Genomic DNA, 23,379 nt, shown 5'->3' on the forward strand with positions numbered 1-23,379 from the left:
GGATGAGCAGGAAGTATGTATTATAAGAGGGAATTACAGTGCAAAGATAGGTTGGCTTTATTTTGCCTATAGATTAGTGTGGACAAAGGCAGCTTGACCTGGTGTGAGATTGTTGGAGTTCCTTTAGAAATGGACACTTGAAAGGTTTGGTTCTCTTTTACAATCATTTCTGACACACAGTTAAGGAGCGGTTGGTTTTATGCTTCTGTCATTCGTCTCACTGATTATTAGGATCTATTTGTATTGTCTGGTGTGGAAGAAGCCAAGCCATAAAGTTTGGAACCAGTTCAGAATTTCCCCAAAGTTCAGGGGTGTTTGGATAAGAGGTTCTGACTGGCCCATGTCAGAGAATAGCCTGTTACAAAGGCTGGATTCTGATCAGGTGCCAGTTTTCTCCAGTGTTTGGTGCATATCTCTCAACTTCAGATCTGGCGCTGTGTGACACCAGCAATCAAAATCTGTGGCAGATTTCCAAAATGTGGCTCACCTGTACTTTGTTGTGTGTCACACCATTGACAGATTATAATGTTTAAAACTGAGCAATTTTATTTTAAAGGATATTTTTTCATTGTCTCAATTAAAAAAAAACCTGGTAAAAACAAACAAGAAAGTTCTTTGATATGCATCAATAAAGTCCTCCCACATGGACCACCAGCAGTATTTGAACCCTGGACAATCAGTTTTCCAGCATGGATTTCTACCACTTGAATCTCAGGAATAACTGTTTCTCTGTCAGCCAACCACAGGAAGGGGACTTGACACACACATCACCAGCAGGTTACAAACTGTTTGCTAGGTAGCAGCAGAGTGTTGGAGATCAGGAATCATGGGTTGTGTTTCTGGCTCTGGAAGTGGTAAAATCGTTAGAGCGGTGGTTTGCTAGAGGATAGCCAGAGGTCCTAAATTTAGCACTTTTCAGTCTGAATGGCAGTGTGGCTAAGACCTGGGTCTGCCATATTAATTCTGTTCCAAGCTCTGCCTGCAGTGTCCTCAAACAACCTTTCTATTAACTCATCCCTAGTTTTACCCGCAGTACACAACTGCCTTGTTGGGTGTGTATAAGGCAGTGAGTAAGAAGGGCTGTGAAGTGCCCAGAAATATAGAGGGCAGTCAGTAGCAATGAGAGAGAACTAATGACCTCCTGGCTCCCAGCTCAGTGCGTGTAGTCTGCAGGGTATTTTGATGAGGGACGCTTTCATGTGTCTGTGGAACGCTGCATGCTTTGGTCATGCAGCAGGACTGGACTCCTGATTCAGCCCCAGTGTGGAACGTTCTGCATAACCTGCTCTGCTTGAGAGCTCCATGTTGTGGCTACTCAGACCTGGGCTTTTGATCTGGCACAAATTGAATATTATTGGCAATAGGGAGGTACACAAGAGAAATGTGTCAGATTCTGCAAGAAGGAAAGGTTCAGGGACCAATCAGAAGCTGCATACTTCAGCTGTGTTTTCATAGCAATACGTGCAAAGGATGCCCATACAAAAAGTACCTCGGGCCGGAGCTCAACCCCCCTACAAAATGGCTTTGTGGTGTTCTGGCAGCTCAAACCAGCCATAAACCCAGCTTAAAGTCCACTTGAGGATCCCCCATGTGTAGGGGGCTCTTCAGTGCTAGAGCTTCCACCACAGCACTCTCTGACTGCTGATACAGTGGTCATGTGCGGGGATGAAGAGGACCTGAGTGGGTATCCCTATGCCCCCATGATCCCTATCTTCTGGAACAGCCCTTGGGTCTATGTGCAACTGGCATAATGTAGATTAGCCTTCATGCATGGAGGAAGGTCTGGCCATTGGATTAAGATAGAGCAAAGGCCCAGAATCTGGCCCCTAATTACTTCATTTGTTTTGTCTGCAAAGTACTCCATGCTGCAGTGTCTTCTACCCACACACAGCCATTGACAGTAGAACTGGCAGGCAACAGTTTTCCCATCCCCAGAAAATATTTGAGATTTTGAAAAACTGTCCTGGCCGGAATCAGGATTAAATGTCAGAATTTCGAATATTCTTGAACTGACAAAATGAAACATTTTGGTTTGTGTCAACTGAAACTTTCATTTCAGGGTTGAAATGTTTCATTTTGATTTTGACCATTTGATATTAATGTTTTATTCTAGCTCAAAGTTTAAAGCAAAGAGTAATTTTAAACCAGAAAACTGAATTTTCATTTTGAAAATGTCAATGGGATTATCTATTTGATCTTGTATTTAGCTGTGACACTCTTAGTACTTTGCCCAGACCTAAAGAGGAGCTCTGTGTAGCTTGAAAGCTTGTCTCTCTCACCAATAGAGATGGGTCCAATAAAAGAGATCACCCCAACCACCTTGTCTAGCTAACTGGACATTTCAACAACTTCAAAACTCTTTTTTCCAACTTTTTTCAAGTTGAGAAATACATTGAAATGGACCCTTTCCTGTCAATGGTTTCAACAAGGCAACATTTTTTAATGGGAAAACTTTTTTTTCAAAATTCCCAACTAGCTGTTACATACAGTATACGCAGTACCCAATTCAGTACCACTGACTTCAGTGGATTCATGCTCAAAACCACAGATCGCTATGTACTTAATGCTGGACTTTAGTTTTCAATCCACCACCATCCATTCACAGAAATTATTTGGAGAATAATTCTGAGTAATGAAATTAATTGAGAAAATTGTAGTCTGTTCATGGAGAATTGGCTGACACGAAGAGACAAAATTCAGTTAAGCTATTCATTACAAATTATTTGCTGAGTTGTGCCGTTTTCTTTTCCTGGCTGAGTTACCTAATGAAATGCAAAGAAAATAATGGAATGTAGAAAAACTCAGCCACAGAAGTCAACAGAACAGAAATTGTGAGTGTTTGCTGGAAATCGGCTTCTGATGCATTCATTTCCATTGGATTCCTAAGCAAAGCTAAAGAGACAGAATCGCTTGCCTCACAAAGCATTGACAGAGCTCCAGTGAGCGCGCAGGAAGCAACCAACTTGACATAAAACTTCCACAGTAACAATGAAAGTTTTAAAATAATGGAAATACACCTCTACCCCGATATAACGTGACCCGATATAATACGAATTCGGATATAATGCGGTAAAGCAGCGCTCCAGGGGGGCGGGGCTGCACACTCCAGTGGATCAAAGCAAGTTCGATATAACGTGGTTTCACCTATAATGCGGTAAGACTTTTTTTGGCTCCTGAGGACAGCGTTATATCGGGGTAGAGGTGTATGTACAGTGAAGTACGTTCAGACTTGCCTGATAAAGGAATCCCTGGCAATATATGCAATATGCAGGGAATTGCACTGTAGATGGCTAAAGTTACTGCAGAATAAATAATTAATGTTTAGGTGTCACTAATTAATTCATTAATTAGTACAGAGCTACACTGTTTTTTTCCCTTCAAAAATAAAATCTTGCCTGGTTTGATTTTGTTCTGTATTCAACACATCAGAATATTTTAGGTTTCTAAAAGAAGAGCCAGCATTTCTTGTTAGAGCCCTGAATGCTTTTAGACTCCTTCCACTGTGCGATTTTAAGAAACTGTGATTGCAAAAGTTTTAATAACTAAAATAATGGGGCGCTAAGAGGCCTAGTGCCACCATGGCATAGTTGGCTCTGCCGGTGTGTTCTTCTCCCACAATGTGTCTTGTCTAGTTAGATGGAAGCTCTTTGGGGGCAGGAACTGTGCTGCTCTGTTTGTGCAGCACCTGGCACAGTGGGGCCCTGTTCTTGGTTGGTCCTGAGGCACTGCCATAATGAACATGTTGCATTCATCATGATTATGGATCATGTTGGTTCATGCCAATGGAATATGAAGTGTAAGGAGTGGATAGCGGCTAAAATTTAATTTGCAGGTTGAGATCTGCACGCTCTGGATTAATGAAGATTCAAAATTGGGGGGAGGAGAACAGCTGAGGTGGATTAAGACCTAACGTACAATGATAAATACATAACTATTATCATTTGTTATTTACTATTAACTATTTATACATATCGGTTCTGTGCACGTTTACGTGCTAATAGAGAACACACACATGCACAGATTTATAGTACCGTGCCATCCAAAACTCACCCCTTAGGCTCTTGTGCGTCTTCCATTAAACGCAAAGGACGATGCCCTCTGGGACCAGATACTGCCATGTATGTTCCAGGGATGGGATTTTGGGCAGCAATGTTGTGCCCACAGGGCTGAATTACAACTTTGAGAGCCGTGGGGCGCTGGAGGAGATGGAGTACGGGGTGCGCCCCAGTGCCAATGGACTGCGGAAATCAAGTGGCCTCCAGTTCATGTGCACTGGGTCTTGCTACATCTGCAGCACTGTGGATGCCTGTTGCTGGTACGCAGTTGGCCTCAGACCCCTAGCTCTGACAACAGTAGCCAAATCACGGTTGCCTCCTGCACATATATATTACACTGTAGTGTTTGTGACTGATAACAGTGTGTGTGTGGGGGTGTGTGTGTGTGTGTGTGTGTGTGTAACTTTTCCCAAGTTAGGGATGAACTTGGCACTCACGAGTGACAGAGAAATGGGGCAACACATGGGTTTTTGAATTCATCATCCTAACCAAATTAAGGCCGCAATGCTTTAAAAAGAACACGTGAACAGACCCCCTACGCCTGCATGAAGCCTTATTGAAGTCAATGAGGCAGGGGTGCGTATGGCTCTCTCTACAATCCGGGCCTATATTATTTCAGATCCCGATATTCCAAACTTCCGGCACGCTGGTTTCTGGCTCCGACATCCTGGCCCCCTCAATGTCCTTGGCAAAACTCCCAGTGACACGAGTGGGGCTGGGATTTCCTGCTCTGTGTACGTATCTTGTAGATAAACGTGATTAAAATGCTAAGAAACCTACAACTTGTCTCCAAAGTGAAGCTAGAGGCACAAGCTATCACTCTGTGGTCATCAGAATGGACGATGCACAGACACAATTTCTGGGCGTGAGAAATAGACACAAATGTTTGGGTTGTGAAATTGCCCAGTATGAAATGGTGGAATTTTATCCATACTTTTTTTGTTTGCGACGAATGTTGCCCAGCTCTAACCCACTGATAAAATATGTAATACTATTTTAAATACTATTAAAACTACATATTTCACATAAATTGCAATAATATACTTGTAAATATTTTATACTGTAATAGAGTTCTGATCTCCATTATGGAATAAAGTCCCACTTCTGCAAAGAGTGAGTCACGTCCACAACTTCAAGTCATTCCATTGAGTTCAGTGGAACTGACCCTATGCTTAAACTTAAGCATGTGAAAGTCTCTACAGGATCAAGCCCCTAATTCTTAAGTTTTAAAAACTGAAGCCATATTCAAATGATACTAGGCAAAAAGCATATCAACAATTTCTGCCACTGTGGTGGCCACAGGCATTGGTACACCGCAGTCCCTCCTATTCTCTGCTTGTGGCACAGAATAGTCTAGTGTCCTGTGGGCGGTGATACTTTGGTCTAATTTCAGTTGTTGGATTAGCATGCGGGTGCTGGTGGCCTGTGATATTCAAGGGGTCAGTCTAGATCAGTGGTCCCCAACCTTTTCTGGGCGGCAGGCACCCGATGACGAGCCACCGAGGACCGTGGCCTGTGGACAAGCATCTGCCGAAATGCCGCCGAGAAGCGGCAACGTCAAGAGGCATCGCCACCAAAATGCTGCTGAAAATCAGCGGCATTTCGGCAGATACTTGTCCGCCGGTCAGTATGTGGGCGCCATGGCGCCCGTGGGCACCGCATTGGGGACCACTGGTCTAGATGATCTGTTGGTCGCTGGGGGCTGTGAACTCTGACTTTTCCATGGATTCTTTGGATTCTAAGCTCTTTGGGAGGAGGGACCGACTCTTCCTGTGTGTTGATTCAGTGCCTAGCACAATGGGACCCAGTCTCCCTTGGTGCCGCTAGCTGCTATTGAGGTATCAATTAAATAATTTAATTAAATGTATTTACATTTACATTTGCAATCTGAAAGTAACAGGTACAAATACTATACTAATAACAGCAACAAAAATGATTCTCATCAATGAATAATGAACGTCAGTTGCTTTTGAAGAGTGTATCATTCTGAACCTTGCAATGTCTGGAACTGGATCCAGAGCACATCAAAGTCAATAGGAGTCTTTCAATGGGCTTTGGCTCAGACCCGTACCTAGTTAGTGTTTGTATATCAGATGCTGCTGCTGATTTTGCACTAGCCTGCACTAGTGTTCACTTTACCTCTGCGTGTTGCACCCTTAACTCCATTACACACAAACCCGAATAGTTTAGTCAGTGTAACAGCGCGTTCCACCCTTCTGCAGAGGTGCCGGTTTCATTCGCTAATGATGTGTACTGGTTTGAACGGTGGTGTGCAGAAAGGGAGGCGGCCTGCTGTGTGTAAATTCCTTTAATCCATCCTTCAAATATGTGTTGGTCTAGTCAGGTATGTCTTGCTAACATCCTGGGACGGCACAGCTACAACAACACTGCGTTAGTCAGGTATGTTCAGACAGCACTATCATGAAGCACTGAATAGTGTAGAATACCCTTTATTCAGGAAAGTGGTTCTGAACCTGGCCCCAGCCCTGGGCGAAGGCCTGACCTTGCTGAAATCTGAAAGTTTTGCTGTTGGTTTTAGAGGGACCAGGATTTCGCCCGTGGTAGTGAAGACCAGACAGGACACTCCTGCAGGAGGCTCCTCCAGGGATGGAAGTGGAGGTCCCTTGTGTTTTGGAAAGCGCCTCCATCAGATCCATAGTTTTTTTTTTTTTTTTTTTTAAGCCAGCAGGGACCTGCTCAATCCTCCAGTCTGACCTCCTGTATATCACAAGACAGAATTGAGATAGTTGACGGGAGCCGGGGCTTGGCACAAGACAGTGCCTGGCATAAGGAACATGTGGGCTGGCTCTATTTGCTGCTATTGTCCAGACAAAGTGAGGCCAATTTGGCTGTGGCTATTCACAAGCAACAAACGCAGGCAGTGCTTTAGGCTTCCTGCTCTGCGCAGCAGAGTGTTGGGTTTTGTATATTTGTGTAGTTTTGTAGAGTCCAGCCGCAACAGTGATGGGCACTTAAAGCACCCCAATTAAACAAAGAAATAAAACTAGTCTCTGGGCCTGATCCGGTGTGCACATAATCACGTGTACACTAGTGGAGATCCATTGGCTTCGATGGGGCTCACCACCGGAGTAGGGTAATGCATGTGTGCAAGTGTTTATAGGATTGGGTGCTTCTTCAGGGTGGACACTGCAAGGTGCTGAGCACTCAGGCCCTGACTGTGATAAACACTTCAGCATCTGCTATTTATGTGCTTAAAGTTAAGCATGCCCCACACTACAAGAAGGATGTGGATAAATTGGAGGGAGTCCAGCGGAGGGCAACAAAAATGATTAGGGGGCTGGAGCACATGACTTATGAGGAGAGGCTGAGGGAACTGGGATTGTTTAGCCTGCAGAAGAGAAGAATGAGGGGGGATTTGATAGCTGCTTTCAACTACCTGAAAGGGGGTTCCAAAGAGGATGGATCTAGACTGTTCTCAGTGGTAGAAGATGACAGAACAAGGAGTAATGGTCTCAAGTTGCAGAGGGGGAGGTTTAGGTTGGATATTAGGAAAAACTTTTTCACTAGTAGGGTGGTGAAGAACTGGAATGGATTACCTAGGGAGGTAGTGGAATCTCCTTCCTTAGAGGTTTTTAAGGTCAGGCTTGACAAAGCCCTGGCTGGGATGATTTAGTTGGGTTTGGTCCTGCTATGAGCAGGGGGTTGGACTAGATGACCTCCTGAGGTCCCTTCCAACCCTGAGATTCTATGATTCTATGTGCGTAAGTGATTTGCAGGATCAGGGCCAAAGTGCTCAGCACCTTGCAGGATTGAACTCGTCATCAACCAGCTCTTTTCAGTACAACTATCCAGGAACTGCTCACAACTGGGCATCTTCATAGACCGTGGGAGAATGTACTGCTTGGTGTAGCACCTAAAACACAGCTCCGTCAGCTGCCATATTGGATGAAATCCTGGCCCCACTGAAGTCAATTGTGTCGCAGAAAAACTTAGTTTTTACTTTTTGGTTGGGTGCAGCAAAGTTAGATACTTTATTTTTCAAGCAATTGCATAGAGGGAGAGAGTGCGCTAGGACACAGGGTTTTCCCCTCCTAGGCAGGTCTCTCTCCAGGTAAACAATTCCAGCATTTATACTTTTTGTTACATACAATAATAAGCAACAGCTGCATTTTGTTTATACATAAGTCATTTTGATATTTTATTTTTTTTACTTTTATTTAGACTACAGTTTACATTTTATATTTAACACAAGGTCACAACAACTTTTTACAGTTTTTTTTATTTGCCTCACACAATCCTTGCTTTTACAAATTTTGCGTTATTAGGGTTACAGCTAGCCTGACTTTTGCTTAGAGGTGACTGTTTGCACTGAAATTCCCTTTAAATTCCTGTCAGTTTTTGCTTTACTTCCACAGTTGCAAAAGTCCCATTGATTTCAGTGGCATGGAGATTTCACCCTCTGGATCCATTCGGCTAATGTCAACAAATACCTTCTAGAAGAAGTGATAGCATATTGGCTGGGTTTACACAGATCCTTTTGCATTGTTCATATATTTTTGCACTGTTTTTCTTTCTCAGCTATCAGTTTTAGGTCTCTTTTCTAGTTCTGCTTCCCTCTTGACATCTGGAATAATGTACTTATAGGATCCAATTGACATGTACACTAAGTAAGACCGCTGTACACTGCCACTCTGGTATAAAGCAGGCTTTGGGCTTGTCTACACTACCCGCAGGATTGGTGGGCAGCAGTCGATCCAGCGGGGGTTGATTTATTGCATCAGACACAATAAATCGACCACTGAATGCTCTCCCATCCACTCTGGTACTTCACCAGAATGAGGAACGCAAGCGGAGTCAACGGGAGAGCGTCAGCTGTTGACTTACCACAGTGAAGACACCGCGGTAAGTAGATCTACGTACGTCAGTTTCAGCTACGCTATTCCCATAGCTGAAGTTGTGTATCTTAGATCGACCCTATGTGGTAGTGTAGACAAGCCCTTAAGTGTAAATGAAAATCAGGCCCAGGCATAGCCTGGATACTGTAATGTAAAAAGAAGCTATCAGTTCTTTGGGGGTATTAAGGCATTATTTACCTGTTATTTGTGGTACATTCTTACAACAAAGCAGTAACAACAACAAATCCTTCACTTTTGAACAAACATCTCTCTTGAGCAAACATCTGTCTATCTAGCTAACCATCTCTCCATTGCTAAGATTCTTACCACTGACCAGAGAAGTTAAGCAAATCAGTATTTTTCAAAGTTACAAAGTCTTGTCCCATCAAGTATAAGGGGAGTCTGGTTTGGCAGGTCTGTGTTGAACAGAGGCTCCAGCTTTATCTTCTGCTGATCCTTTTCCATCTTAGGAAAACATTCATAGAAATTGCTTTTCAAAATAGATGATTAAAAGTTGTTAAAACATGGTGTAGAGCGATGTATAAATGATTTTAAAATACTTTAGGTGACCTTATAATGACCAGTTAAAAAGCAATTTCAGACTGGCGTGCATAAAATGTGCACGTCTCTATAACGTGTTGTATGACACGTCTGAGAAAAAGGGATTAGGAAGAAATCAATTTCTCAAAATTTAGTAACAAACTCGTCATGACTGTTTTATTCAGAGAATTACAGGAGTTACAATCTCTCTTATTAGAATTTCTATACTAATTCTGTACCTGGGTTATAGTCAGGACTGGCTCTAGGACAGTATTTCTCAAACTAGGGTTGCTGCTTGTGCAGGGAAAGCCCTTGGTGGGCTGGGCCGGTTTGTTTACCTGCCGTGTCCACAGGTCTGGCCGATCGTGGCTCCCAGTGGCCACGGTTTGCCGCTCCAGGCCAATGGGAGCTGCAGGAAGCAGCGCGGCCTGAGGGATGTACTGGTCGCCACTTCCAGCAGCTCCCATTGGCTTGGAGCGGCGAACCGCAGCCACTGGGAGCCACGATAGGCCAGACCTGCAGACAGGTCAGGCAACACACCGGCCTGGCCCACCAGGGGCTTTCCCTGCACAAGCAGCAGAACAAGTTTGAGAAACACTGTGCTAGGGGTTCTGCTGTCTAGGCAAACTAGTCAGTGGCCACCTCTGCTGCCTAGGCAAACTAGCCAGTGGCCATTAACTTGGATACAAAATCTGCTGAAATCAAAAGGACACTTTCCTTTGACTTCAATGAGCTTTGGATTAGGCCTGTACTAAATATCTTGCTGCCTCTTATATTTCACTGATCTCTGTTCTGCCTCTCTGATTGAGCCAGTCCTGATTGTATTACTCTTTGTATAAGGTATGGGCAGAGGGATAGCTCAGTGGTTTGAGCATTGGCCTGCTAAACCCACGGTTGTGAGCTCAACCCTTGAGGGGGCTATTAGGGATCTGGGACAAAAATTGGCCCTGCCTAGTGAAGGCAGGGGACTGGACTCCATGACCTTTTAAGGTCCCTTCCAGTTCTACGAGATAGGTATATCTCCATTTAAAAAAATTAAAAATGTAATGCTGATTGAGTTCCTTGTTTTTTTACTCAGCTTCTTTATTTTTAAATTATACCCCTGAGGGTTTGATCTCCTTGCCAGTGGGAGAAATGTATCATTAGAAATAGCTTTGGTGATACTGTATTTTTTAAAAGTGCCTACAGTATCCGTATTTCCATCTCCAAGAATTCAAAAGTCATGAATCAGCCCCCCACCCCCAAATCATGAGATTGGTTTAAAAATCATGAGATTAAAAGGAACAAAGCTGGGTTCTGTGTTTTGTAGTTTATGGGCTTTAGGGTGCACTCTGGACAAACCTCCAGGCTTTTCTCTGCAACCTTGAGGACTGGAAACTTACTTTATTAAAAAGGAAAGCTGAGATTCTAACCTAATCCTGTGACTCCCGAAAGCTGGAGCTTTCGGGAGCTTTCGGGAGACTCGTGATAAAATTGCAATAGTTGGCAACACTGTACCATGTAACTACTTTCCTTCAACTTTTAGCATAAAGTTTTGGAGTGACATCACTGGAGCTCAGAAGGCCCATAACACAACAGGGGCCACAATTGTTCTGCTATGATGGGGGGGCTTGGAGATACTTTTGTGGCTCATGTGGGGAACTCTACAGCACCCGCATGTCATGGGACGCAGTGCTGCAAGGGGAGAAAGGGAGCTCTAGATCTGCCCAGCAGTGGACTGTGTCTGGTAGAAAAAGGCTCAGTGTAGCAGATTCTGGAGTGCAGGCCACATGAGTCAGGAATGGCACCAATTCATTGGCTACATTCCCTGTGTGGGAGGATGTAGGAGGCCAAGATATTACTGGATTAAGGCCTTAGGCACAACACACCACTGGCTTCACCCCTGCAGTCCTGCCCCCATACCATGGTACCACCTCCCACATGGGCATGATTGGTAGCAGGATGCCTCCTTCACCAGAGAGGACAGCAGATGGGGGCCGGTGGGAGGGTGTGTGTGTGTGTGGTACATCTGACCTCAGGTGACCAGAGAGCAAGTGTGAAAAATCAGGACAGGGGATGGGGGGTAATAGGTGCCTATATAAGACAAAGCCCCCAATATCGGGACTGACATCTGGTCACTCTAATCTCACCTCACAAAACACTGTCTCATACAGGCACAGAGCCAGCCTCTCTGCCATGGCTAGAGCGGGGCAACATTTTTCAGATGTAACTTTTTTTTTTCCCCCCAGTGAAAAATGCAGATTTGGCCACTTGAAAACATTTCACAAATTCATCTCAGTTTTGCCAAATTGCTTCAGACGAAAAAACAAACCAAACAAATTCCAGAAATTCTAAATGTTGTTTCGACACTTTCTAAAGGAAACATCAATTTTGGGGGGAAAATGACTTTTTTTTCTTGAAAGGTTCCTTCAGATTTATTTAAAAAAAAATAAAGGGGGTGGGAGGAGAAAAACCCATCAAAACACTCAGTTATACAAAGGGCTTTTTTTTTTTTTTAAATCTGAAACAATTTATTTTTCACTTTTCAATTTGCCCCCAAATTTTTAAAATTGTTTTCAGGTTGACCTAAAACAACCCCTCTTCCACCGATGTTTATTTTATTTTATTTATTTATTTCCCCCCCGGAATGGCCAGTGAACCAGAAAATCCGTCATTTGCACAGATCGTGGTCTAGCCGAGATCCAGGGTCTTGTGTGTCAGGCAGCTTCCTGATTCTCTGCACCCCAGTGGCTGTTCCATCCTACACCAGTTAGCAAGGGTCCCCAAACCCCCTACACCTGGCTGGGTGGGGGTAGGAGCCAGCTGTGCCAGCTTTCCCCCACCTGAAAACTCTCCCAAACTGGTGGGATTCTGGTGGGATACGCACTGTGAAACAAGAGCCAAACCATGGCCATCAATACTTGCTGAAAGTGCACAGTTGTGAACCTGAGCACCCGCTGTGCCTGCCAGCATGACCGTTACTCATGGTGGGGAGCGCCCGTACACACAAGTGATCCCATTCAGGACAGCAGCACTATTTGTGCACATGCTTTCCAACGTGCATAAGGGATGCAGAGTCAGACTTGTGAGGATCAGATTTGTTGAGTAAGAAGGTGTGAGTTTTATGATGTTCCTTTTCTGACCATAGTGCACTCGAATGTGATTTCGGAGCAGCAATTGTGTTAACACAAACAGATTTTATAGTAAGATTTCAATATGCAGGGCCGGCTCCAGACCCCAGTGCGCCAAGCGCGCGTGTGGGGCGGCATTTTGCCGGCAGGGCGGCAGGCGGCTCCGGCGGACCTTCCGCAGTCATGCCTGCGGGAGGTCCACCGGAGCCGCGGGACCAGCGCACCCTCCGCAGGCACGTCTGCAAGAGGTCCCCCGGAGCCGCGGGACCGGCGACCGGCAGCGCGCCCCCCGCGGCGTGCCGCCCTGCTTGAGGCGGCCAAATTCCTAGAGCCGCCCTTGTCAATATGGGTGTATGAGATCTTTAAAGGAATAATCTGTGACTCATTGAGTTGATGGTTTGTAATGGCACCAAGGCTATGTTTAAATATACGGTGTTAAACAAAGCAAAGAACTCCCCCAGGAAAAAAATCCAAAACCAAAAAAACCCAACCAACCAAACCCCCTCAATCTTTCCTGCATGCCTTTGATCACGTGTCCTCATACCCAGCAATTCTGCAGCCATGGAATTGACCCCTTGTTTCAGAATTGTGCTCCAGAATCTCAGCTTTCATTTAAAAAGCTATTCTTTTTCTAGCCTTCATAGTAGCAAGGAACATCTTAAAAACCACGACCCCAAATGTTACCATGGCAGCATTGTCTGCCGACTGTCTGGAACAATAACTGGGAAAGGGGAACTGCCCCAGACAAGCCTGTGGGGTAATAAGACTGCAGCATGAAGATGGCAGTGTAATATCCACACCATTAACTGTTTCATCGTTGATCATTTTAGCAGAGGCATCCAGATAACGGGTTTATTCCATGACCTTGGACTGCCTCAATTGTTTAATTTATCTGACCTGGCTGCAGATTATCCACTGTAGACTCCAGCGACCTGGCTGCAGGATGTGGATCCAGCTGGCCTCGGAACACGTGGGGTCTGGCCTTGGAGAGGCCAGCTGCTGTTTTGGTTTAGGACACTGTGGCGAATCAGAGTGCTTATGGCCATTTTAAAAGGGTTAAGGCAGCATTTAAAAACAACAACAACAACACAGGAGTGTATTTGAGGCAGGCAGATGTGCTGTAGAGAACCACGTTTTAATACTCTTTAAAGTACCTGAGGCCACCCCCTTCTCAGAAGGGATGAGAGATAAGGGTGACTGCTGAGTGCTGGGATCAGAATTCAAACAAGCGTCCCCACGCTTCAGACTGTCTCTCTTTTATCATTTGTTAAGGCTCCATTATGCTATACATGATTCTGTGCAGTCTAGTTTCCCCATAGGTTCTTAGGGCCAGGAGGGATCACCAAGTCTGACGTCCTAGTATTATCCCCATTTTACAGATGGGGAAACTGATGTGGCATGACTTACCCAAGACAATAAAGAGAGTCTATGGCAGAGCTGGGAATAAAATGTCCTTAGTCCTAGGCCAGCGCGTTTACCACAAGGCCATGCTCTCAGTTGCAAAGGGCCCTGTTACTGTTCCAAGGAACAAGTGTGGCTGGCCAGAGGCTGCTCGGCACAATCTGCTGCCCGAGGCAACGTTTCAGGGTGCTGCCCCCCCACGCCACTCAAATTTGGTTTGGCCATTCCCTCCGTCATGGCAGAGGAGCAGTTGGGCCAAACCTGCTGCCCTAGGTGGCTGCAGAGCTTGTCTATAGCTAGAGTGGCATCTGCGGATGGCAAACAATAAGAGGGAAGCCAGGGTGGAGCAGCCTGAGTGCGGTTACACAGGCTAGTTATATGTGTAACGTGCTGGCTGTGAATTATTTGACATTTAAAAAAATAGCGATAAATAATAGCAGCAAACCTCCACTAACCCACAGGTATAATTAATCATTCTCTCTCTTTCCCTCCCTCCCCACTGCACACACATCCCCCCTCCCCTTGTGTTGGGCTGTGATCACTTTGTAGGCATCTCGTGCTAAATTCTACATGGACCATTGCAATTCAAGTCATTAGGAGTTGGATGTGTGTACCCAGGGGCCAGTTCAGCTCATTGTACAGCACGTTGAGATATTTGAGTGGGAAAGGGGCAATGAATTAAGTTCTCTTGTACCTATCTAGCTACCTGCGGTATGCAGAACATTACAGGCATGAAAACAAGGCCGAGTAGCTCAGATGGTGGATAATTCTAATTGTTACACACCCATATCACCGTATGGTGGGCTTGGCTTTTACAGTCATTCTGTCTTTGACATCAGTAAAACACAAGAGATTAAAATGCAACTTTAATATGGGAGCATTTAGAAGTCGTCAGAATTTTTGCTAAACTTGGCCATGAGACAATGCACTTCAGCGTCTGTCTGCTGGTCTCTGTGTATCCAAGACGAGCAGAACTGGTCCAAGTATATCTAACAGGTCAAGCTTTGAAATGAAGAAGCAATAAGCCAGTGAAATGGTACTATCACCAAAACATGATTGATCAATTGAATTCTATCAGAGACAGTGGGCAGTGAGATTAACTCAGGCCTGATGGGTTCAATGAGTTAAAGCATGATGTTCATTTCAGCTTCATTTCACCAGTCTTTGCTTGTGAAATTGGTCAATCAATAGAGGTTGAAGATCATATATATATATATCGGTGACCATCTTATAGGGAATATAATCTAGTGTAGTCAGCTCCTGACTCCGGCTGCCTTCACTGGGTAATGGAGACAGAGCTGAGACTCTATCAGTGCCATCGAAATGGCCTGATATCTTCTCCAAATGAAAAGTATTTTTGGATCTCTGATGATTTATCTTCCCTTCCCCCCCCCTCGCTTTGATCTACGGCAAAAACCATACTCATCTTGGAGAAATACAGTGATTTCTCTTGAAAACATTTCTTCACTGAGCAGATATATACACAAAGCTTCTTTATAGTGATATTGTCCCTTGCAAAAATAAATAAGTGTTTAGAAAACTCAGCCTGGGTAAATGCAAAGATCTCCCACTGTGCATGTGATTTTTTTTTAAACCATTACTTTGATACAGACAGAGACCAAGTAACTGCCTGCTACAAAATGCTGAGGAGATGGGCTGGAAATGCAGTTTACATTTTAAGCAAAGCCTTCCAAGTGGTAATTAAACAAAGTCTTCATTTTTTCTAGACTAATTTACAGGCATGATACAAGGAAACAAATCACCTTTTTTTGCCCCTGGTAATATTTCATTTGCTTCATAATGTTTTAAACGTAGTGGGTAACATCCCTCCTAATTAGCTTGCATCTTCTGTAAGGTGAAGTAATTAGGTATGATATTAGGTAATGAAGTTGGACAGTACAAAGTAGAGATGGAAACCATGTCCTTTATTAGTATGAGCTGTTAATGCTGTTGGTTCTCTGCCTCTTGATTAACCTTTTAAAGCCATGTTGGTACTTAAAAAAATGCTCCCAGCATATTTGTCCTATACAATAACTCCATAACTTCAGACAAAAGTACTTCATATAGACCTATATTTAAGCTATAGCATTGTTAATAGCATAGGGAAAAATTATTCTAGTTGAATATGAACCTTAAGCCAGCTCCTCAGCTGGTATAAACTGGCTTAGCTCCATATGTTGATTTATACCAGCTGAAAATCTGGTCTGTCATATTTTGCAATTATATACTAATATTAATAATACAGTGATACAATATTTTCCTTTTCTGGATAAGCAATGATGGCGTGGCGCTGACTTTTTCATTTCAGTTCTTTTAAATACAATCCTGTAGTTCTAATTTTGCATAGGATTTTTAAAAGTGTCTTAAACACAAGTCTCATTTGTGCTCCTAAGTCACCTGGGGGCATTTCTGAAATTCCTATTGTTTTGTGAAATCTATCTGGGGTAATTATTTGGGTATACGCTGGTACTACAAGCAAGGTCACAGTTTAACAAATCCTTTAAGGTGGTATCTCCATTCCTCTCCCTGTCTCCCAAAGTAATTCCTTCTTAAATAACAAAGACTTTCTACTCATGGATATTATTCAGGCAGCTCAAGTAGTAGATTGTCAGCAATATACATAAATGACACACCTTCCTGAAGGTGGACCTGTTATACGCCTGACTGTGCTGTGTAATTTACAGACTTTTATTTACTGTTGGGAACTCCGTTACTAGCATGAGTGTTGATTATATTAGCCTACAGCTGCCTAAACTGATTCAGATTTATTCAGACGGTGGCCGACATTTCTTGTTAAAGTGAAGCTCACTTTTCAGGGTAAAAAAAACAACGACAACTAAGGAGGTGTTTGTAGTTTTGCTTATTGATGCAAGGAAAGCAGCACAGAGAGCTCTGACTGCCTTTCTTCTAGTGAGGAATGGCCAGTGGTAAGTATGGCATGGGGGTCTTTGGGAGCCTGTTGGGTTGTCATTGGGACCCTTCAACCGGCATGGAACACCCTGACAAACACGGGTGGTGTCAGACACAATGAGTCCTTTACTTGTGAACTGTGCACTAGATTGTGACTTGGATTACACGCGCCACAGGGATAAGATTCCGCTGCTCAAGCTTTGTGGCTACCTGGTCGTTGGGTCTGGAGATGCAGGTTTAAGCAGGTGCACCACTCCCCCAGATCAGGTGGCCAGGGCAGGGAGGACACAGTCAAGCGTAACTGAGCCAAAACGTATGGCTGTTGTATGTAGTCAGCAGCTGGGATAGGCCAGCTATCAACTTACAACCCCCCAAGGAGCAGGGGCAAATCTGGGAGGGAATGGTGAGTACATGCCTTGGCAGCACAGTGCTTCTTGGGGTTTCTTCTGGAGTACCATGGTATGCATCGTTATCCCTTTTGACCTGAGCAGCAAGCCATGAATTGCTTGGTTGTTCCAGTTAGGAGGAGAAATTGGTGAGAGTCAGAAATTGGTGAGAGTCAGGTATTTTCTGGTGCAATTTTGTTTATTTGCAAGGAATGTACACAATCCTGTTTCCCTGAACACCATAGGAATCAAATAGCAGGAGACAGTTTCTTTGTTCACTGTTCCTGGCTTGCCTGTCCAGCCCGCACTCTGTACCTAGAAAGCTTTTTCTGAGCTTTACCTCGGGGACGCATGACGGTGCTTCCAGGTGTCTGCTTGGCTTTCTCTCTCTGCTTCTGGCTTGCTTCTGTCTGACTGTCCCTGGGTGTATACTGCTGCCCACAAAATCCAGATTATTGGGTGGGGTCTCATACCCCCTTTGTCTTAAGTGAGGCTGTTTAGCTGATTCTCACAGCTCAGGAGGATGAAGAGATCCCAACCCACAACAGCACCATCACTTACATAAGACTGTGGCACAAACTTGCCTATAAAATATAAACACACCCACACAAACACCCCCCCCCCACACACACACACCCTGGGGCTGTAAAGGATGAAGCATTTGCTTTGGGACAGTATCCTCTTTCAAATGAAGGAGAATCCTGTGCTTGCCTCCTTTATTAGCATTTCTGGAAAGATGCCATTGGACTGGGAACTAATTATTTTGCAGAGTAGGTGGGTGCATACATCCTGTTACTGTCAACAAAACATAACCCTCCTAGGCTGGTGCCTTGATTATATGAAAAATGTCTTTACCGCTCCCTGGTGCCCGTTTATAACCCAAACTGTTTCAACCTGCCAACGGTATTTTAATGATCAAAGATGTTTTGGTGAACTGAAACAATGCATGATGCTAATGATAATTATCTTGCATTTATATAATGACTTGCAGTCAAATGTGCCCCAAAGACCTGTATGAACTTTGCTCTTTGACATTATGTACTATACCTAGGATATAGGAAGCATGTTGCCCTCCAGTGGAATGAACCAATTCCATAGCAAAATGCAGTGACTATTTAATAGTACTCAGCAATGCTGAATACTAGTTCAGTACAGGAAGTGGAAAAATACTGAACCCATTGGAAAGTTCAGGTGTTGGGGGTTGCAGAGAGAGTGTGTGGAGAGAGGGGTGGGTTTAGGTAAGCAGAATGCAGTTAACAAAGTTGGAAATTGATCTGGACAGTGGAGCCAAAACCACTTAATGGTCACAAGTCATCAAAACAGAATTAGTCCCAGCATCATTTTTGCTTGTCTCTATATCCTGATAGTGCACCATGTATTGTACATCATTCAGCTAAAACAAAACCAAGTTGTACCAGGAAGTGCTCCATGTTGCACTCACTGGAAAGGAGAACAGATCCTGGCCCAAAGTAAGGTCTTTCTGCACTGTTTCTGGGGTGCAGCCAGGCCTTAAAAGCACCCTAAATGAGCAGCTGAATATCCTAAATGCGTTTAAAACTGGTGTGTTGTTTATTATTATTGTTGTATTGTGGTAGAGCTCTAGCCCCACTGTGCTAGGTGCTGGACACATACAGAACTAACAGATGGCCCTGCCCTAGAGACATTGAAAGCTAAGTATGGCTCTTTGTCCTACCTCCCCGGTATTGGGCATTGGAGAGTGGTCAAGGCTTCACCCCAGAGCACTTCTGGTGGTTCTTATTGTGTAATCACCTACAGCCGAAATATCTGGTATAACTCTGGGTGCTGAAAGAAAATGGCTGCCTTATGCAAATCCGGAAAAAAAGGGTGTAAAGGAGGGCCTGGAGAATGTGCCATATCACTGCCCTTACTGAATCCCTACGCTGGATTCATCACCACACCAAGCTCTGATCTTGACCTTCAAGGGCCTTAACAAACTTGCCTCTCCCTACTTATCCACTCCTATCTCGTAGCCCTGTGCTCCTGGCAGCTCCACTGATGATACCCGCTTTGGAGGCCTGTTTGTCTCCTTCTCTCACAACCACCTCTGTGCTTTCTTCCACGCTGCCCCCACGTCTTTCCTGCACAGGTCGGCAAAGGCACTGCCCTCTTGTCTTCTAAGTCACCACTTGTGGTGAGGTGTACGTGGAGTCCTCCAACTAATGCTGACTGGGTCCAGTGGCTGGGAGGGGTGGATGACATTGGAGAGTGTGTGAGATATATCAAAGGTATTTCAAAATTGTATATATCTGGCTGGAGCCCTGTCCCCTACCCTTCGTGTGTCCCTTGTCTTCGATCGTCTGCGTCTTGTGTAGGGACTGTGTCCTACTGGGTGTTCACATACTGCCCAACACAGTGAGGCCCTGATCCTGACTGGGGCCTTTGGGAGCAACTGTAATACTACTAAATGCTTCTTCTGCTACTGCTTACTATTCCTAGCATTTATTTTTGGTAACCCAGGCAATCCAAATGATGACTTGAACCAAAATAAAGCTAATTCTAATCTTCTTCAGATATGCCCACCAAACCAAAAAAAAAAAAAAAAAGGTCAATGGATGTGTTTACTGCAAGTATGTGGTGTTGCAATTGTTTCTAGTTAAACAAGAATCTGCTGCACCATATTTAAACAAAATCAGATCCAATTATACACCCACTCTTTTGATATATAAACAATGCAGGAACCATTAGAAATGCATGGAACATTTTCCAGGTCATTCTATATCTTAGATTATTTTTCTCCCTTTCATCACCCCCTCCTAGAATGAAATTGTGTAAAGCTTTAACTTCAAAGCCAAATTGTGAATAACATTGGTTTAACCTGAAATTTAAAGCTGGCATTTCCATGCTCTGTAGACAGGAGCTCCCTGGCCTTTTGCTACCATGCAGCTAGCAACCAGAATTTTAATTTTATAAGCCATGGTTGACTAAACCCAGCACTAGGTCTATTAGATATTATTTGATTTGGAATAGAAAAAAGATTTAAAGATACACTGCTCTCCTATAAACCTTTGTACCTTTTCACACTACTGTATGCATGTCTAGACATTCTGTTCAAAGGACAAGTTCAGATTTTCCCTGATGGATTTAAAAATTGACTCTAAAACTGTTAAATAAACCTACCAGTGATATTCCTGTTTTAAATCAGAATGACTGTGTCTAAACAGGTAAATAAAAAACGGTTATGACTTGAATCATTGGCTATAAAGCAAAAGGATTCCTCTAACAGCAACCACACATTCTGTGGCACCAGTATGGTAAAGATGCTGGCCAAAGTTTTCCAAAGTGATTAGTGATTTTAAGTACCTCCATTTTGGGGATCCAATTTGATGCACCTTAAAGGGCCCTGATTTTCTCAGTGTTGGTGTGCGGAGCTTTGTGGAAATGAGGGGCTTTAAATTGTTTCAAGTTGAGCACGCAAAATTGCTTTTGAAAGTCTTAACCGCTATATGTAAAGACCTAATCCTGCATTACTGTAAATCAGTGGGAGTTTGGCATGGATTTCAAAGGGGGTAGGATTGGGTCCTACTGGAAGAGTTGTTGTTGCATAGATCTCTTTAGATACTTGCCATCTGCAAGTTTAAATGACGCAGAACCTGTAGTAACAATTGTCAACACTGCTGGACATTTATAAGCGATTCATAATGGAAGCCATCTTAATTGTAAATAAAACCTTAGCTCGTATGGTATGTTTAGTTACACAACTCAAAACTTTCTTTAAGGCCAGCTCGTGTCTTTCAAAAGTGCTCATTTTTGGTATCTAGTGCAGTGTTGCCAGCTCTGACAATTTAGTGCAAGTCATGTGGTATGCGGTGGTTTTTATTTAAAGCTCCTGGAGTCACGTGAATATGGGAGAATCTCAGCTTTCGTTTAATAAAAGTACATTTGTAGCCCTCATGGTTGCAGGGAAAGGCATGAAAATGCTACCAAGTGCATCTTAAAGGCTGAGAAATCAAAAGGCAAATAAAAAGCAGCCACGTTTTTATCTTCTGAAAATCTTGTTACTTTTAAGCCAATCTCATGATTTTGTGGGGCCTGTTTCATGATTTTTGAACCTCTGGGACTGGCAAAACTGCTGAGTAATGTTGCTAGTCTCTGCCAAATGAATGGGCCTAGAAAACACGCATTGATCTTCAGGAGCTAACTCCCACCGCTATTGTAAAATCTTATAACTAATACAAGCGGCCATTACACCTAACACTGGATTGTGAGCCAGCAGCCAAGAGGGCAAAGCAGACCAGACCCTCTAGGATAATGGTGAGTGCCAGGCCATCTTTGATAGCTGGGCTGCTATTGGTCAGTTGTAGTTTCTGATCAGCCCTGGGATTGGCTGGTGAGCTACTACCTAGATAAGGTGGAGCTGGCTGCAAACAGACCTCTTTTTTGCTCTGCCCTCCACTGCTATAGCGTAGAAGGCAAAGTTTAGTGTAGCACTGAAATTCACCAATGAAAAATATGGCTCGCAGCATAGCAGGAACACCTCCATTCTACAGGCAGAGGAAGCAGCTAATACGTTTAGTGTTACTTTAGTGTGTGACTGAGGGGCTAGGAAAATCTGCCTGTAACACCTCAGCTGCTGGGTCTTGATGCTATGAACCCTCAGGAATTATGCATATGTTAACAATGGAACATGTCCATTGCAGCTTACATTTCTTTTTGGGGGCATGGAGAACTGCCTTTTTTCAGGTTACTGATAACAGTAAATGTGTTCTGTTTATCCCTCGGATCCTGATCATTTTGTTATGTATCAGGATAAAGACACTTTGGACTTGAAAATGACCATTTGCATCGAGGAGGAAGCTAGCCTTTACAGCACCTTATAAAGTTAGCAATGGAGTGTGTTTAGTAAATTGCGTTAAGACTTTGCTATTATAAATTGCACTGCTGTTTAATAGTGTCTCTTCTACAAGTGTTTAACTTTTCCTTTTGCTTTTGAACATGCTGACACATGTAATCAAAGGACAGAGTGGAACACAGTGAGAAACCTCTGTGTTGTGGCGGTCATTGTAATAGCTATTTATTCTTCTGTGTATTTTGTCATCTTTGAAAGGTATTCAGGAATCTCCAGTACCAAATGGCCATTCCCTCCCGGGTAGAGATTTCCTTCGGAAACAGATGCGAGGAGATCTTTTCACCCAGCAGCAGTTAGAAGTGTTGGATCGAGTCTTCGAGAGGCAACATTATTCTGACATCTTCACAACAACTGAACCCATCAAACCAGAGCAGGTACGATTGTGACCCACCAAGCTTTTCAAATGCATGCTTTCTGGCTGTAGACACTTTCTTGCAGGAAATCACCAAACACTTAGTTCTCAAGTCCTAACTAGGAGAACATTGAAGAGGGGGTGTCATATCAAATTCTGTATCAGTAAGTGCACAGCAGTCATAAAGGAGTCTGAGTTTTTAAAAAATTAAAAGATGCTGCTTAAAGGATACAAAGTGTTTGGGGTGTGAAGTTGCATCTGATGGTAGCTTTATAGCAGGATTTGCAAAGAAGGCCAAGGTTTTCAGAATTGTGCAGCTAATTTGGGTGCATAATTACTGTGACTGTGCATATAAAGTGGGATTTTTTTGCACATGTAAATGACCAGTCTGTCTAGAGTGACCAGATGTCCCTCTTTTATAGGGACAGTCCTGAAATTTGGGCCCTTTTCTTATATAGGCGCCTATTACTCCCCCACCCCCGTCCCGATTTTTCACACTTAATGTCTGGTCACTCTAAGTCTGTCATCTAACTGGCCATTTGCTCAGGCAAATACCTGATTTGTGTATACAGTTTGGATGGTTGCATGTGCAGATCAGTTGTGTAGTTCTGAAAAATCTGGCCCTGTTTTTAGGAAGATCTTATATTTCCACTCCTGTTTTTCACATATGGGAATAAAGCCCTTACAGGTGTTGACTTATTCTGTTTGTTTGCTAAATATAAGGTTCTCACTGCTGTTAGGCCACTGCCTTCTATTTAGTCACAGGTGCAGTACGTGTCTTTGCTATCCTCTGTGTGATGTAGACATTAAACTATTGCTGTCAGTTCAAGTATAGGGTTCACTTGCCACTGGTTCTGTATTTAGCAATACATCCATTTAATCATTGGTGGTATCCTCCATTT

At 43.7% G+C, this 23,379-nt stretch overlaps 1 protein-coding gene across 2 annotated transcripts in view; it reads left to right on the forward strand.

Moving 5' to 3' along the window:
• Positions 1 to 23,379, forward strand: part of PAX5 (paired box 5) — a 216,960-nt gene that overhangs the window by 48,967 nt on the left and 144,614 nt on the right. For both annotated transcript variants that reach the window (XM_045021445.1, XM_045021446.1), the window contains exon 6: positions 22,324 to 22,499. In XM_045021445.1, coding sequence (XP_044877380.1) covers positions 22,324 to 22,499 — 176 coding nt within the window. The remainder of the gene's footprint in view (positions 1 to 22,323; positions 22,500 to 23,379) is intronic.

This window comes from Mauremys mutica, chromosome 6 (genome assembly GCF_020497125.1).
Source record: "Mauremys mutica isolate MM-2020 ecotype Southern chromosome 6, ASM2049712v1, whole genome shotgun sequence".
Taxonomy (NCBI): domain Eukaryota; kingdom Metazoa; phylum Chordata; order Testudines; family Geoemydidae; genus Mauremys; species Mauremys mutica.